Consider the following 12288-nt stretch of genomic DNA (forward strand, 5'->3'; position numbering starts at 1 on the left):
TCGTGCCACGTCGATCTAGTATTCAAGCTAAAAACGCTGCCTACAAGGGTATCAGAGCGCCTGCCGCCACGGGGAACGATCGACAACCCCCGGTGGAGCCACCCCCCTGCAGGCTACCCTGTATGTGGCTTGCAGCAGTTTGCCATGCATGTTTGTGAACGGCCCAAGGACTACCGCTAGACGAGGTAGTTAAGTACTTCTTGGCTTTCAAGCGTGTCGAACCAGTTCCCAATGTCTTGATGTGCTGAAATGAACATAGATCAGGATGCGAGGATCTGTCCATGTTTTGGTCGGTAGTGGCTCGAACGAGCGAGTGTTCGTATCAGTAAAAGAGATCCTACTCTCACAAGGCGGAAGACAGAGTCTCTGACCGACATAACACTGGTCGTCTGCAGCAGACCAGAGCGCAAGAAGCGATGTGCTATTCATGCAACCGTTGCCCAAAGACCTCTCATTCAGTTGTGCCTTCCCACAGATGATCAAGTAGAACCCTCACGAGCCTGCCCTTCCAACTACCGAATCGCCCAGATGACTTCACTCTGAGTATGTTACTTTGTACTGTACATCCTTGCGGATAATCATATCATCACTGTTGTGCCTTCCCAACGATTGCCCGTCCGCAGATGAATCAGCTGGCTCTTTCGTATTCATGAAGTCCACTGTGGCCTTGTAGTTCCCTTGGTTCTCCAGCGCAAAATCCCTGCCAGTCAAAGTATCGTATTGTGAATTATTGTTCTTTGTCCTCCTCGTCATCGATTTCAGACCGTAAGCTTCGCTGTGAGCACCAGGAGCGTACCCGAAAGTAGCGGCGCTGGTAGTGCTGAACTTTCTGAGATACTGGTTGAGAGCCGGTATGGAAGCGGAGAAGAGTGAAAACAACAATTCTGCTTGACGGAAGATGATCGGTTTGGTGAGCGCAACACCTTTGTTGTCGGCATTGATGAAGACCGCCAGGTAGTGGAGGTGGAGGCCAATGAAAATGATGATCCTAAGTTGTCAGCATGCGGTCCCAGCTTTTTGATAGTCTCACACACGGAAGTCTGAATAGGAAGCACGCCATTGCTGGGAGTCGTCTTGCGACCGACATGCGCAGTGGCCATACCACTACAAACGAGAGCGCAATAATGAGGCACTCGAGCAGGGCATCCAGAATGCCGACTACGGTCCATCTCTTCACCAGCCCGAAACAAGTACCATCGCCCAGGCCAATGGCGGCCTGAGAGTCGCAAGAGATGGTGACGGCCAGTATCGATGCGAGACACCACAAACCGGACAGTACCATTGCACCTTCGCAGACCATACGAGAAGTTTTCTGGTTGATCGAAAACAAGCGTCTGCCTAGCCAAAGGACAGCACACTTGGTCACGAAAAGAGATATGAGGAGAAACACTTCACTGGCTCGCAGCAGCTTCAGGAAGTCAGTCAAGAACGAGGGAATACTGGAGTCTAAGGGCTGACCTCCGCGACTGTAGCTGCATCGGGCTCTGAATATTGGTCGTACGATGCTCCAAGGAGGTGAGGGACAGCAGCTAGGACTATTGCGAATTGAGCCACAGAGAAGAACTGCTCAGAGTCAGTCCATTGTTTGTTGCTTTAAGGCCTAATTCGTGCTCACCGTTGCTGCAATTGCGAGCCAGTCATCCCACCCCATTGTTCTGATACGAGCTGCAAGGCGCATACCCATGAACAAGAATGCATAACAGATGAACAAGACCGCCAGAGACATGACCACGCCTCTGTGATCGTCTGCTGTGATGTTGAACGCCCGAGGGCCTTCAACAAACGTACTCTCTTGTGCCTCGACCATGATGTTGTCTATGCGCTGCCCAACGAACACAGGGAGCGGATCTCTGTACTTGTATCTGACCACCAGGACGAGGCTCGATGCAAGAGTCGCACAATGTCTGCATAGAAGACCACCTTGTCCTCCGCGTACCTTGCAGTAAAACCTAGTGCTATGGTCTATAGTCCCAGCCTCCCCAGCTCGAAGTACATTAGTGATAACAAAGCTGCTGGCTTGTGGCTACAGGATCGTGACCGACAAGGGGTCTACCCTTTCAGGCTCTTCGCCCTCGCGCAACCGATGTTTCCAAAGCGGGTACCTGAAGATCGACCACACAATCTGAAGTACTAGCAGGACATATTTTGTTGCCCGTTGCAGGATTCAGCTGCACAGTAGCAGAATCTCGTAGTGGAAGCATTGTGACATGCATTGTGATTCCAACTGCTCGCGATTTGAAGATCCACGCGAGCCGCGCAGCTGACCTCTTGGAATGGAAACTCGTAGTGGCCTGACAATCCTCCGAATAGAACAAGCAAATCGGAGATGAAAGACCTGTAGTGGGAACTTAGTAGACAGACTGGTGTGGGCGAAATACAGTGAACATGTCAGGTTCTTTCTCACTAGGTAGCTGTGTGGTGCAATCGTTGATTTAAAGTACTGCCTAGCGCTGAAGATCTGGTTCCTGTTCAGCGCTTAGGGACGAACCTTATGGCGCTGTGTGGGCGACTAGAATGATGCCAAGGCCCAGGCATCGGGGAAAGCTTTTAGGGATGCTGCCCCCGGCTCACCTGCGTCAACCCAGCAAAGCCATTTAGCCGGGTCTCCGCATTACTCCCAAGTACTCACAACAAGCGACCTGTCTTCCATCTTGGTCCTGTTAACCAAGGTCGTCCCTGATGAGATCTGTCATCTGCACGACCTATTCTTGCTAGGGATTGCGATGTAACATGATCCCCTTCTGAGCGTGCGATCCAGGGATCGAGTACCGCTGCCACATTAGCTTCACTCCTCGCACCTCGTGCCATGATTGCATCGTTCGAAAATCAGATCCTCCAGACCTTTGCAAGCTCCTCCATGTTCGCTATCAGTCTGAGGCTTCGCGAATTGCGACGGAACTACCAACGGTTTCACACGGTCTAGCTTGAACCGCTCTATCATGCGAAGTCAACGCATGGAGGTCTTCCACAGCAGGAAGAGGTGAAACGAACCCTAACCGCGTGCCGACTGCCTTCTTTCCACGTGCATCTGGATTCAAGGGAGCTTTCCTCTGCTGGCAATCATGCCTCGCTACGAATCTTAGTGCATGTCGGAAGTGGTATGGAATTTGCAGCCCATGCTAGCCTCTGCCAGCTCTAACACAAGGGCTATGTACGGATATTCAACTGCCGACTTCATTCATAGGCGGGCTGAGCTTGGCTAAAAGTACTCTCTACTTGTCCTCGATCTCAGACTTTCTTCCCATCAGCCTTGTTCTTCATTACTGTTCTCGATTCGCTTGAGGAATATTCATCCATTGGGTTCAGAGAAGATGTTGGGGGACAAATCTGTTCAGGTCACCGAGACCTATGCCCCAGATGGCATTCCCCAGACCGGCGAGAAGGCGGGTACAGTGGAGGATAGAGAAGCAATGAGACGACTGGGGAAACAACAACTCTTCAAGGTAAGTTGCAAAGTACTACGAACAACCTGCGACGTTTGCTCACCACAACAGCGAAACTTTGGCTTCCTATCGATCTTCGGCTTCGCCCTCATCCTTATGGCAACTTGGCAATCTCTTCTGGGAACAATCGCTCTTGCACTCGGCAATGGTGGTCCTTCCGGATTATTGTATACCTACATCGTTGCATACATCGGCTTCACCTTGACCATTGCATCTATGGCAGAGATGGCCTCCATGGCCCCAACATCAGGTGGTCAATACCACTGGGTCTCCGAGTTCGCACCACGACATCTACAAAAACTGTTTTCCTACTTCATCGGCTGGCTTTCAGTCCTCGGATATCAGGTCGGTGTCACGATCTCGGCCTTCCTGGCTGGAACGCAAATCCAGGGACTAATCGTGCTCAACAACCCTGGCTACGTCTACGCAAGATGACACGGCACACTGATCGCAATGTGTATTACGATCTGCGTTGCAATCTTCAACATATTCCTAGCGAATCACCTCCCGTTAATCGAGGGTGTGATTCTTGTTTTGCACTTCGCTGGTTGGCTCGCTATCGTCGTCCCACTATGGGTTCTTGGACCACGAACACCACATGCAGGCGTCTGGAATACCTTCGTCGATGCTGGATGGGGTAACAGTAAGTCATCCTCATATATTCATGCCCCGAATACTGACCGTTCGCAGCCGGTCTCGCCTGCATGGTCGGCTTCATCACCTCGGCCGGTGCCTTTGCCGGTGGCGACGCAGCAGCACACATGGCCGAAGAACTCAAGAACGCCCCCAAAATCCTCCCCCGCGCCATGCTCTGCACTGTTGTCGGCAATGGCATCATGGGCTTTATCACACTCGTCACCTTCCTCTACACTATGGGCGACGTAGACGCCGCCCTCGCATCTCCGACCAAGTTTCCCATCATCGAGGTCTTTCGCAACGCCACGAACAGCAATGGTGGTGCAACAGACCTGACCTCCATCTTGGTTGTGCTCGGTATCGCAGGAAGCTTGACAAACGTGGCCGGTGCATCACGACAGATGTTCGCATTCGCGCGAGACAAGGGGTTACCAGCACACAGATGGGTGTCAAGAGTCCCACCGCGCTTCGATGTCCCCGTTAATGCTGTGCTCGTTAGCAGCGTCATCGCGTGCATCCTGCATTGCATCAATATCGGCAGCGCGATCGCATTCAACATCATCCTATCGATCGGATCAGTCGCGCTGCTTACGTCTTACATGGTCTCAGTCGGCTGCGTTACATGGCGACGTCTCAAGGGCCTGCCATTGCTTGAAACTCGGTTCTCGCTCGGAAAGGCCGGGTTGCCGGTTAACCTGGCTGCTCTTGCGTTTCTGGCGGTTGTGTATGTCTTTTCGTTCTTCCCACCGATTCCGAATCCACCACCGGAGGCTATGAATTGGGCTATTGTGGTTTATGGAGGAGTATTGATATTTGCGGGGATCTACTATCTTATTGTTGCGAGGCATCACTATGATGGGCCGGTTGAATACACAAGAAAGAGTGCTTAAAAGGTGCATGAGTGGTGGCGAATCGAGCGTTGATGGGCATTTGAAGTGGGAAAAACTCGACCAGAAGGCACCTCTCGTCTAGGCAAGTCAAATGCTAGCACACCCGCCAGGTTTGGTCTTGTCGTTCCGATAGACCGACCGCCTCAGGCCAAAAAGTGTATGCCGAAATGCTCGTCTTATCTCGACGCGAAATTTAACTTAAGGCTTCGTCGTTGGGACTAAGCAGACCACACAAAAAAAGACCCGGAGATCGGCGCCCACCAGATTCCTTACTCATACAGCAATTATCAGGATCACTTATTTCTAGAAGCGTCGTCCTTGACATAATTAGCTGACTTAAGTAGGTTGAAGGAGCTCGTTGTCTTTTTTTCCAATTCCTTGGCCGTCCCGCTTTACGACCGCCGTATTCTGATCCTTGCGAGGAGGGCTAGCTCGATGTACACAATCTGTACCACGGCGATGTTGGCTAGTTTGGCAGAGTTGCGAGTCTGCATCGATAAGCTCTACAGTAGCTGACCTTGCCAACGACAATGCAGATTTTGGGATGGTATTTCCGATATCCCACCTCTTATCAGAACTCCACTGCTGGCTCGTCGACAAAGCTTGTTTGCGCACAGTTCTAAAGCTATGATACCGATCAACTGAAACTCGTCCACTGAAGCGTTCAACCTTTACAACGTCTTGCATCTGACAACAATACTAGTTTCAACATCGATCTAATAACCCAGGAAAAATCCGCCATGGTCACAACACTACTCGATCAGCTGCGGCAGTCCACAGCCGTCGACTGCGACACAATGGACGTCGCCGTCGCGGAAACCCTCGGACCATTCCAAGATTGTACGTCCAACCAAGCCATTGCATATCTCGAATTAAGCAAGCCTGAGCACCAAGCATTGATTCACGAATCCGTCACATTCGCAGAGAACAATCAACGCGACTTCGGGATCTCTGTTGAAAAGCTTGCCGCCGAAGTCGCAATGGTCATGCTCGGCATAAGGATCCTGCCACATTTGACCGGTCGTATGCACATCCAAGTTGATCCATCTTATGCCTACGATGTCGCCGCGACAGTCGTCGCAGGTGAGCGGATTGTACAACTGTTTCAGAGATTGGGTGGCGTGGAGGCGGAACGAGTCTGCATCAAGATTCCGAGTACATGGGAAGGTCTGATGGCGTGTGGACAGCTCGCTGAGAAAGGGATCAACACCTTGGCGACGACGTTGTTTACGATTGAGCAGGCGGCGGTAGCTGCCAAGATGAAGGCCACGTACATTGCGCCGTATGTCAACGAGCTCGCTGTGCACTTTGAGCCGGGGTTCGTGGATCGCTTCCCTGGTCACGAGGTTTGCGTTCAAGCTCAGAGTCACTTCCGGAAGCATGGACATATGACGAAAGTGCTGCCTGCGAGCTTGATAAGCGTGGATGAGTGTATGTCGTTGGCGGGAGTGGATCATATGACGATTGCGCCGGCTTTGTTACAGCAACTAAGTGAAGCACCGGCGCGGGAACAATCAACTATTGAGGCTGTGGATGTATCTGATGTGGACGATAGCATGGATGAGAAGGCCTTCCGGATGTCAATGACGAGGAGAGATGGGGGAAGAGGGGAGATCAAGCAGGTTAGAGCAATCAACGTGTTTGCGGACTTTCAAATGAAGTTAGAGCAGCTGATGAGGAAATAATTGATCGGGTTGCACCAGCGTTAAGCTTGAATCTCAGTTTTTCCGTCGACGAGCTACCCGCCGCAATGCAATTTCCTGCTAACCGTTACGAGCTCAAAGCCAACAGCCAGATCGAACTCCTATCCCGATGCTGAGCGCTGTATTCACGCCTACGTATCTCGGACACGAGGCGAAGTCTGAACCAGCGCCACTACCATGCCACAGGGCTACACTACCATTACGACCACTCGGCACGACTGGGCCGCCGAGTCAAAGATAGTCGAATGAGTTCGCGACTGATGCAGAGTGTGTGCGTTTGTACTGGTTTGTAATTGAGAGCGATGGAGATGGTGGGGAGATGGGCTGTGGTGGTGGTGTTGATGGTAATGGAGGGTTGAGAGGAGGAATGGTACGATTGCAGAGAGGTTAAAGGAACGGAGATTTCCGTTACCATTGTCAGGTGCTGAATAGGAGATGCTAATGATGTCAGCGGCTTTCTCCGGGTACTCTTTGGGGTAGGTTTGATTTAGGACGGTGCTCGCCGCACGAATTGGCAAGCCTGTTTCGTCAATAAATTGCTGGTTTCGCCCTTCTTGAGTTAAGGGCGGCACGGACATCACCGAAGCTCTCCTTTAGGCTCCGTTCGCGGCTATGCCGTCTAAAACTTAGGGGATCCTACAGTAAAGCCTTCCAGCCCGCACGACGGATTTTGCTAATCCGGCAATTTATTCACGGCACAGGCTTGCTGGGAAGCAGACCGAAAAGTTCCAGCTTCTTTCCAGGGATCGTCTAATCTACGGGACACTGAGTCGGTGCGAATGCAGGTACAAAATTACGATATTATCGATGTTGATGGTTTATGCTCATTAGCTATCTGATACTTAGCACCTGTTCAGCTATACTGAAGTCCTTCTTCGTTGTGCTTCTCCCAGCACCATTGCCCCTCCTGATATCATTCAATATGCCTCGTTGCTGATTCTGGTAGCTCAAGCACATCCTTCAGCACTTGCTATCTTTAACTCAGCCCTGCAGCGTATGAATTCCTCCCCGACCATCTTTCAGCTCCTATCGTTCCGTAAGTGCTCCAAAAATGTCTGTTGTATTCGAGCTCTTGTGGCATCGGATATGGTGGTGCTTCAAAGCGGAAGCGTCGTGTCGTAATGCGTCGTCAGTTGCAAATAGGTGCTCCTTGACTATCGACGGAGTCGCTCGTAGCTCCCCCTCGGTCGAACAGAGTCATAGTAAGAGCTTGACTTGCCCTTGCTCGACTCGTAGGCCTTTCCGCCCGATGAGCTCCATGAGCTGCCGCCGTATGCAGATGGATAATAGCCTTTGTCGGAGCCATAGCCGCCCGAATCGGAAGAGCGGCTGGATGAGGAATACCCTTGGCTGCCAGAGCCGGAGGATGAAGTGTAGGAGGAGGATGCCTTGCCTTTGCCGGACATCGTGGTTGTGGTCTGACTTGTTGATGTATTTAAGATTGAAGACTGTGTTGAAAGTTGGTCTGATGGATATAGACCTGCTTCGATGGGAGACTTGAACGTGTTCGTATCAGATAGACTTGCTTGGTTGTTTGAGATATGGTTTGGTATCAAGCGGAATGGAAAGGGAGCATCTCGTCCGAAGACCATTTTATACTCAGGCCTTGTCAGCATGGACATTGCAGAGCCCCAAACACGACCCGCAATGCCACAGTCAAAAGGCATGCGTCGCGGGGACTGCGTGTCTTATCTGACGACGTTGTTGGTGTGCGTGTTCAATGTGTTTGTGGCTTTGTTTGCTTGCGTGGGTTGGTGAGCGGGTATGTGCAACGGACGCGTGGGATGAGAACGAGTTAGTTTCAAGGGATCAGAACACGCATACAATCAAACAATGGGTTGTAGGGACAAGACGATGCGCACTGAAACATCCAACAATGAACGGCAGAAACAGATAATGTGTGGTGGGGATGAATCAGTAATTACTACCAGCGCGCTTACGAACCTTCGTCACCATTCGTAGATGTTGATAGGCACCCTCTTCTTCTCAATTGGCAGTGCACGAAATGCCTTCTCTGGTTGTAGCTTTGCGTAATTGTCTGCGAACCTCCTGTATTTCGTTTCGGCTTGACGTACGGGTTTCGGCATCGTCGTAGATGTTGCCGCTGGTGACTCTACACTTTGGGTCACATGCTCTGCGGCAGTGACGGCGCTCATCGGAAGACGCAAAGCAGGCATAGGGTTGTGGACTGGGGATGCCAGTTTCGCAGACGTATGTCCGGGCGTAGGCAGCTCAATGGCCTCGAGTTCAGGTGATTCTACTCCTGCAGCACGGCTGGAGAGCAGCCATTTTTCGACCTTCGAGGACGTGGCGGATGGCGCACTAGATGAATTAGTGATCTTCTGCAGTGGTGTTCGTGCCGACTTCTTGTCTGCATTGGACCTCGTGGTGTCCCACGGCAGGCTCTGCCGCTTCTTTGCAGCTGACTTTGTGATCGTTTCTTCAGGCTGCGAACGAGTGGCCTGAGAAGGCAAAGACTGTCGACTCCTCGAGGTTGGAGGTACAGTCATTGCTTGAGTTTCAGGTATCTCGTGCTCATCCACCTCTTGCCCCTTCTCGTCCATTCCAATGGGTGCAGTTGTCTGATCATCCGTCTTGCGTTTTGGTTGCTCGGATGCGCCTTGTTCCTCATGCCTTATTCTGGTTGGTGGCAGTGGCGCATCTTTCATCGCAATGTCTCTTGCCACGCGAAAGCTGCTGACACTTCTTGATTGCCGCAGCCTGTTGTATGGAACGTCTGCCTGATCAGACCTTGCATGTCCGACCAAATTCTGGAGCACATCTTCGGTGATGACTTCGTGTGAGCGTTCGGACCTCCTAACACGAGTATAATAGTAGTCTTGATACTCAACGGCACTTTGATCGTCATCAATGCATTCCACTAGATACTGCTTGTAGTCATGTGCCATGCGGAAGATGAAATCGTCCCACATCGATGGGTGAGGTTCACGTGGCTGCGATTGGAGGCGTAGCAGTAGTTGCAAGGCTGACCTAAAGGATTTCTGGTTGCCGCGATAGTTCGGGTAAGCATGTTTGAACCTACTGAAGGTTGACGCGAGATGATCGTCCTCAACACTGTCGTAGATCGAGGATCTTCGTGATACAAGCCTGCGAGCTGGTGTCCTCGCCATGTGAGATTCATGAACAGAAAGATTCGTTGCTGAAGTGCCCATCGCTTCCGAGCCAGCAAGATTACTATGTCGTGCTGACGCAGGTGGTGAAGAAGCTCGACTACTAGTCTTGGTTTGGGCACGATTGTTGTGTTGCAGAAATGCTTCGGGGTCTTCAGGACCAGCATTCGTCCAACCCGTCGATATACTCCTAAGGAAGCCGCGACGCTCAAGCATCCGCTGATTATCATGTTGCTGATAATCCGGTGGGATTTTGTTCAAGAGGAGGTTTGCAGTCGTGCTCTGACCCAGCTTCTGACGTTTGTGAGGAGGAGCCGTCATATGGTCAGAGGTCGGGGTACGAACTGCCGGCTTTCGCGTAACAGTAGCGTTCATCGTGTTCATGGCGTCGGTAGCACCTTGATTACCTAGAGGAACACGACCGTCTGTGAGATCCTCATTTCCACCATTGTGGCAATCGAGAGGTCGCTTCAGAACTCTTGGAGAAAAGGGAGAATGTCTAGCGTCGATCCCTTGCACAGACACAACAGTTTTATCTCCACCAAGCTCGTTCCCAAAGAAGACTTTACGAGGTCTCGCATAGGGTATTTCAGGGTGGGTTGCACCGACGAGTGATGACTGGGGAGCCTCACTGGGCAGAATGCTTGACTGAGGAGGTTTGTCAAACTCTTTAGGTGGGTAGGTTGTATCTTTGACCTGTACCTTCGCGACGAATTTAGACCGCACTGTCTGTGGCTCAGGCTGGCTTTGCGTTGTCAAGTCGGTAGGTGCATCTTTTGCTGCCGTAGTCTGAGCTACAGGACTGTGAGCATGTTCTACCGCTAAAACAGGCACAACCTCCGGTCCGCCGAGCTGGTGAAGGTCGTTCCTAGCCACAGTTGGCTGTTCCTCTGGCTGTTCCTCTGGCACTTCCTCTAGCACTCTCTCTGGCACTCCCTCTGGCCCTTCCTCCGGTTGCCCTACTTGCGATGGACCATCGACTTCAGCTACTGGCTCCGGTTGAGCATGGCTAGCTTCGGGATTCTCCTGTATTTTTGTTTTATAAAACTCCGTCACAGGATCCGAGTCAGGAGGGACTCGAGGTCGTGGGGGACTCGAACTCCACTGAGAAGCCGGGATAGTCTCTTCGTCGTCATCTGCATCATCTGCCTCATGAAGAGAAGAATGCTGCGAGGCAGGGCCGTCATAAGATGGCCCAGGCTGCGGCAGGTTCACAGGAGTAGCCTCTTTGTCGTGTTCTTTTCTTTCGATGTCTTCTTCCGTCCTAGCTCGTAGACTGGCCCGAGTGTCTGCTCTGCTCGTCAAGCGCTGAAGAAGGTCAAGCGGCACCGATCCCGGCCGTGTAGGCTTTCCAGCGAGTGGAGGCAGCCAGGTGTCGTCTGATGCGAGTATAGCTTGTTGTTTCTTTGATATTGATCTTGCCCACCTCATTGGCAGCATAGGCCGTTGCTTGAATGTGTCCTTCCTAATCTCTTTAATCCATTCCACCAACGGAAATGGTTGAGCATCCTCCGTTCCATCACGATCTGGCTGGCTGAGCAGCCCACCATTGATAGGCGAAGAGTCCTGCGCAGGCGCAATATATGGTTGACACTCAATCGACTCATTCGAGCTTGTCAAATTGTTGTTCCCAACATTTTCCCCACGGTCGACAAGCCTCGGTTTCTTCAGAAGAGTTGAAGGGCTTCGTCTCTGCTCCTGCGGTTGGTTGGCTTGCAGGATGCTGGTGTCCACTGGTTCCTGGGTCGGTGCCTTGGGCAGTGCTTCTCCCGCTATTACCCTTCGTGGCTGCTCCGAGACAGACTCGTGCGGGTCTTCAACGTTTGGTGAGAGATCCTGATCAGGTTGAAGGCTGTTGTTGTAGGGTAGTTGTGTATTGAATGCGAGTTGAGACACAGACGCAGAGCCCGCTTCGTCCTGATATCGCTCGTTGGCTTGGTAAATCTGCGACTCAAACGTCGGAGGACTCGACGCGGCCATCATGTTTCTCTATCCGATGATGCTGGGTGTGGTTCGAGCTGCATTTCTTCCTTCCCTAGCACATTGGGTGGATCGCCTTTGGTATATCTGCCGGAAGGAAGTCGTAATGAGACATCACCATTGACTCTACGAACAAAGCACAATCGTCGGCGGCTGCGCGAGCTCACCACATCGAAATGTTTTGCTCAGTCTTGCATTCGGTAGAGGTCTCTCGGCGGATGGACAACACGCGGTAGTGGAGACGCGTTCCGCGGGGGCGGAAGGGACGCGACTCGGTCTTCGCCGACTCTGGTGGAAATGACGTTCACGTGCGGCCGCACCCGTGCCTTCCTATTCAGCAACTTGAATTTGGGGGGAGGATTACGAAGACAAACCACTAGCATCCCGCTGTGCAATATTTGACCTACAAGAAGAGAACGTTCACAACATATCGGGACTCTGACGCTTCGCAACTGTTGAATTCCCTCACGACCCAAACACCGACATATTGAGCACCAAATGAATG

At 51.8% G+C, this 12288-nt stretch overlaps 4 protein-coding genes across 4 annotated transcripts; 2 read left to right on the forward strand and 2 right to left on the reverse strand.

The window, feature by feature from the left end:
- Positions 1–534: 534 nt before the first annotated feature.
- On the reverse strand, positions 535–1651 carry PMZ80_004166 (uncharacterized protein; the record flags this gene model as incomplete). Its single annotated transcript, XM_064872592.1, has 4 exons — positions 535–988; positions 1035–1408; positions 1459–1563; positions 1616–1651. The coding sequence occupies 4 exons, from the start codon at positions 1649–1651 to the stop codon at positions 535–537; spliced, it is 969 nt and encodes a 322-aa protein (XP_064731250.1).
- Positions 1652–3311: 1660 nt separating this feature from the next.
- On the forward strand, positions 3312–4969 carry PMZ80_004167 (uncharacterized protein; the record flags this gene model as incomplete). The annotated part of the gene is made up of 4 exons (XM_064872593.1): positions 3312–3443; positions 3495–3788; positions 3963–4086; positions 4134–4969. 4 exons carry the CDS (start codon positions 3312–3314, stop codon positions 4967–4969), a joined length of 1386 nt encoding a protein of 461 aa, XP_064731251.1.
- Positions 4970–5709: 740 nt separating this feature from the next.
- Positions 5710–6654, forward strand: PMZ80_004168 (uncharacterized protein; the record flags this gene model as incomplete). The annotated part of the gene is made up of 1 exon (XM_064872594.1): positions 5710–6654. One exon carries the CDS (start codon positions 5710–5712, stop codon positions 6652–6654), a length of 945 nt encoding a protein of 314 aa, XP_064731252.1.
- Positions 6655–8621: 1967 nt separating this feature from the next.
- Positions 8622–11786, reverse strand: PMZ80_004169 (uncharacterized protein; the record flags this gene model as incomplete). Its single annotated transcript, XM_064872595.1, has 1 exon — positions 8622–11786. The coding sequence occupies one exon, from the start codon at positions 11784–11786 to the stop codon at positions 8622–8624; it is 3165 nt and encodes a 1054-aa protein (XP_064731253.1).
- Between the last annotated feature and the right edge of the window lie 502 nt (positions 11787–12288).

Source organism: Knufia obscura, assembly GCF_036327395.1.
Source record: "Knufia obscura strain CCFEE 5817 isolate CBS 148926 chromosome Unknown scaffold_4, whole genome shotgun sequence".
In the NCBI taxonomy this organism is placed as follows: Eukaryota; Fungi; Ascomycota; class Eurotiomycetes; order Chaetothyriales; family Trichomeriaceae; genus Knufia; species Knufia obscura.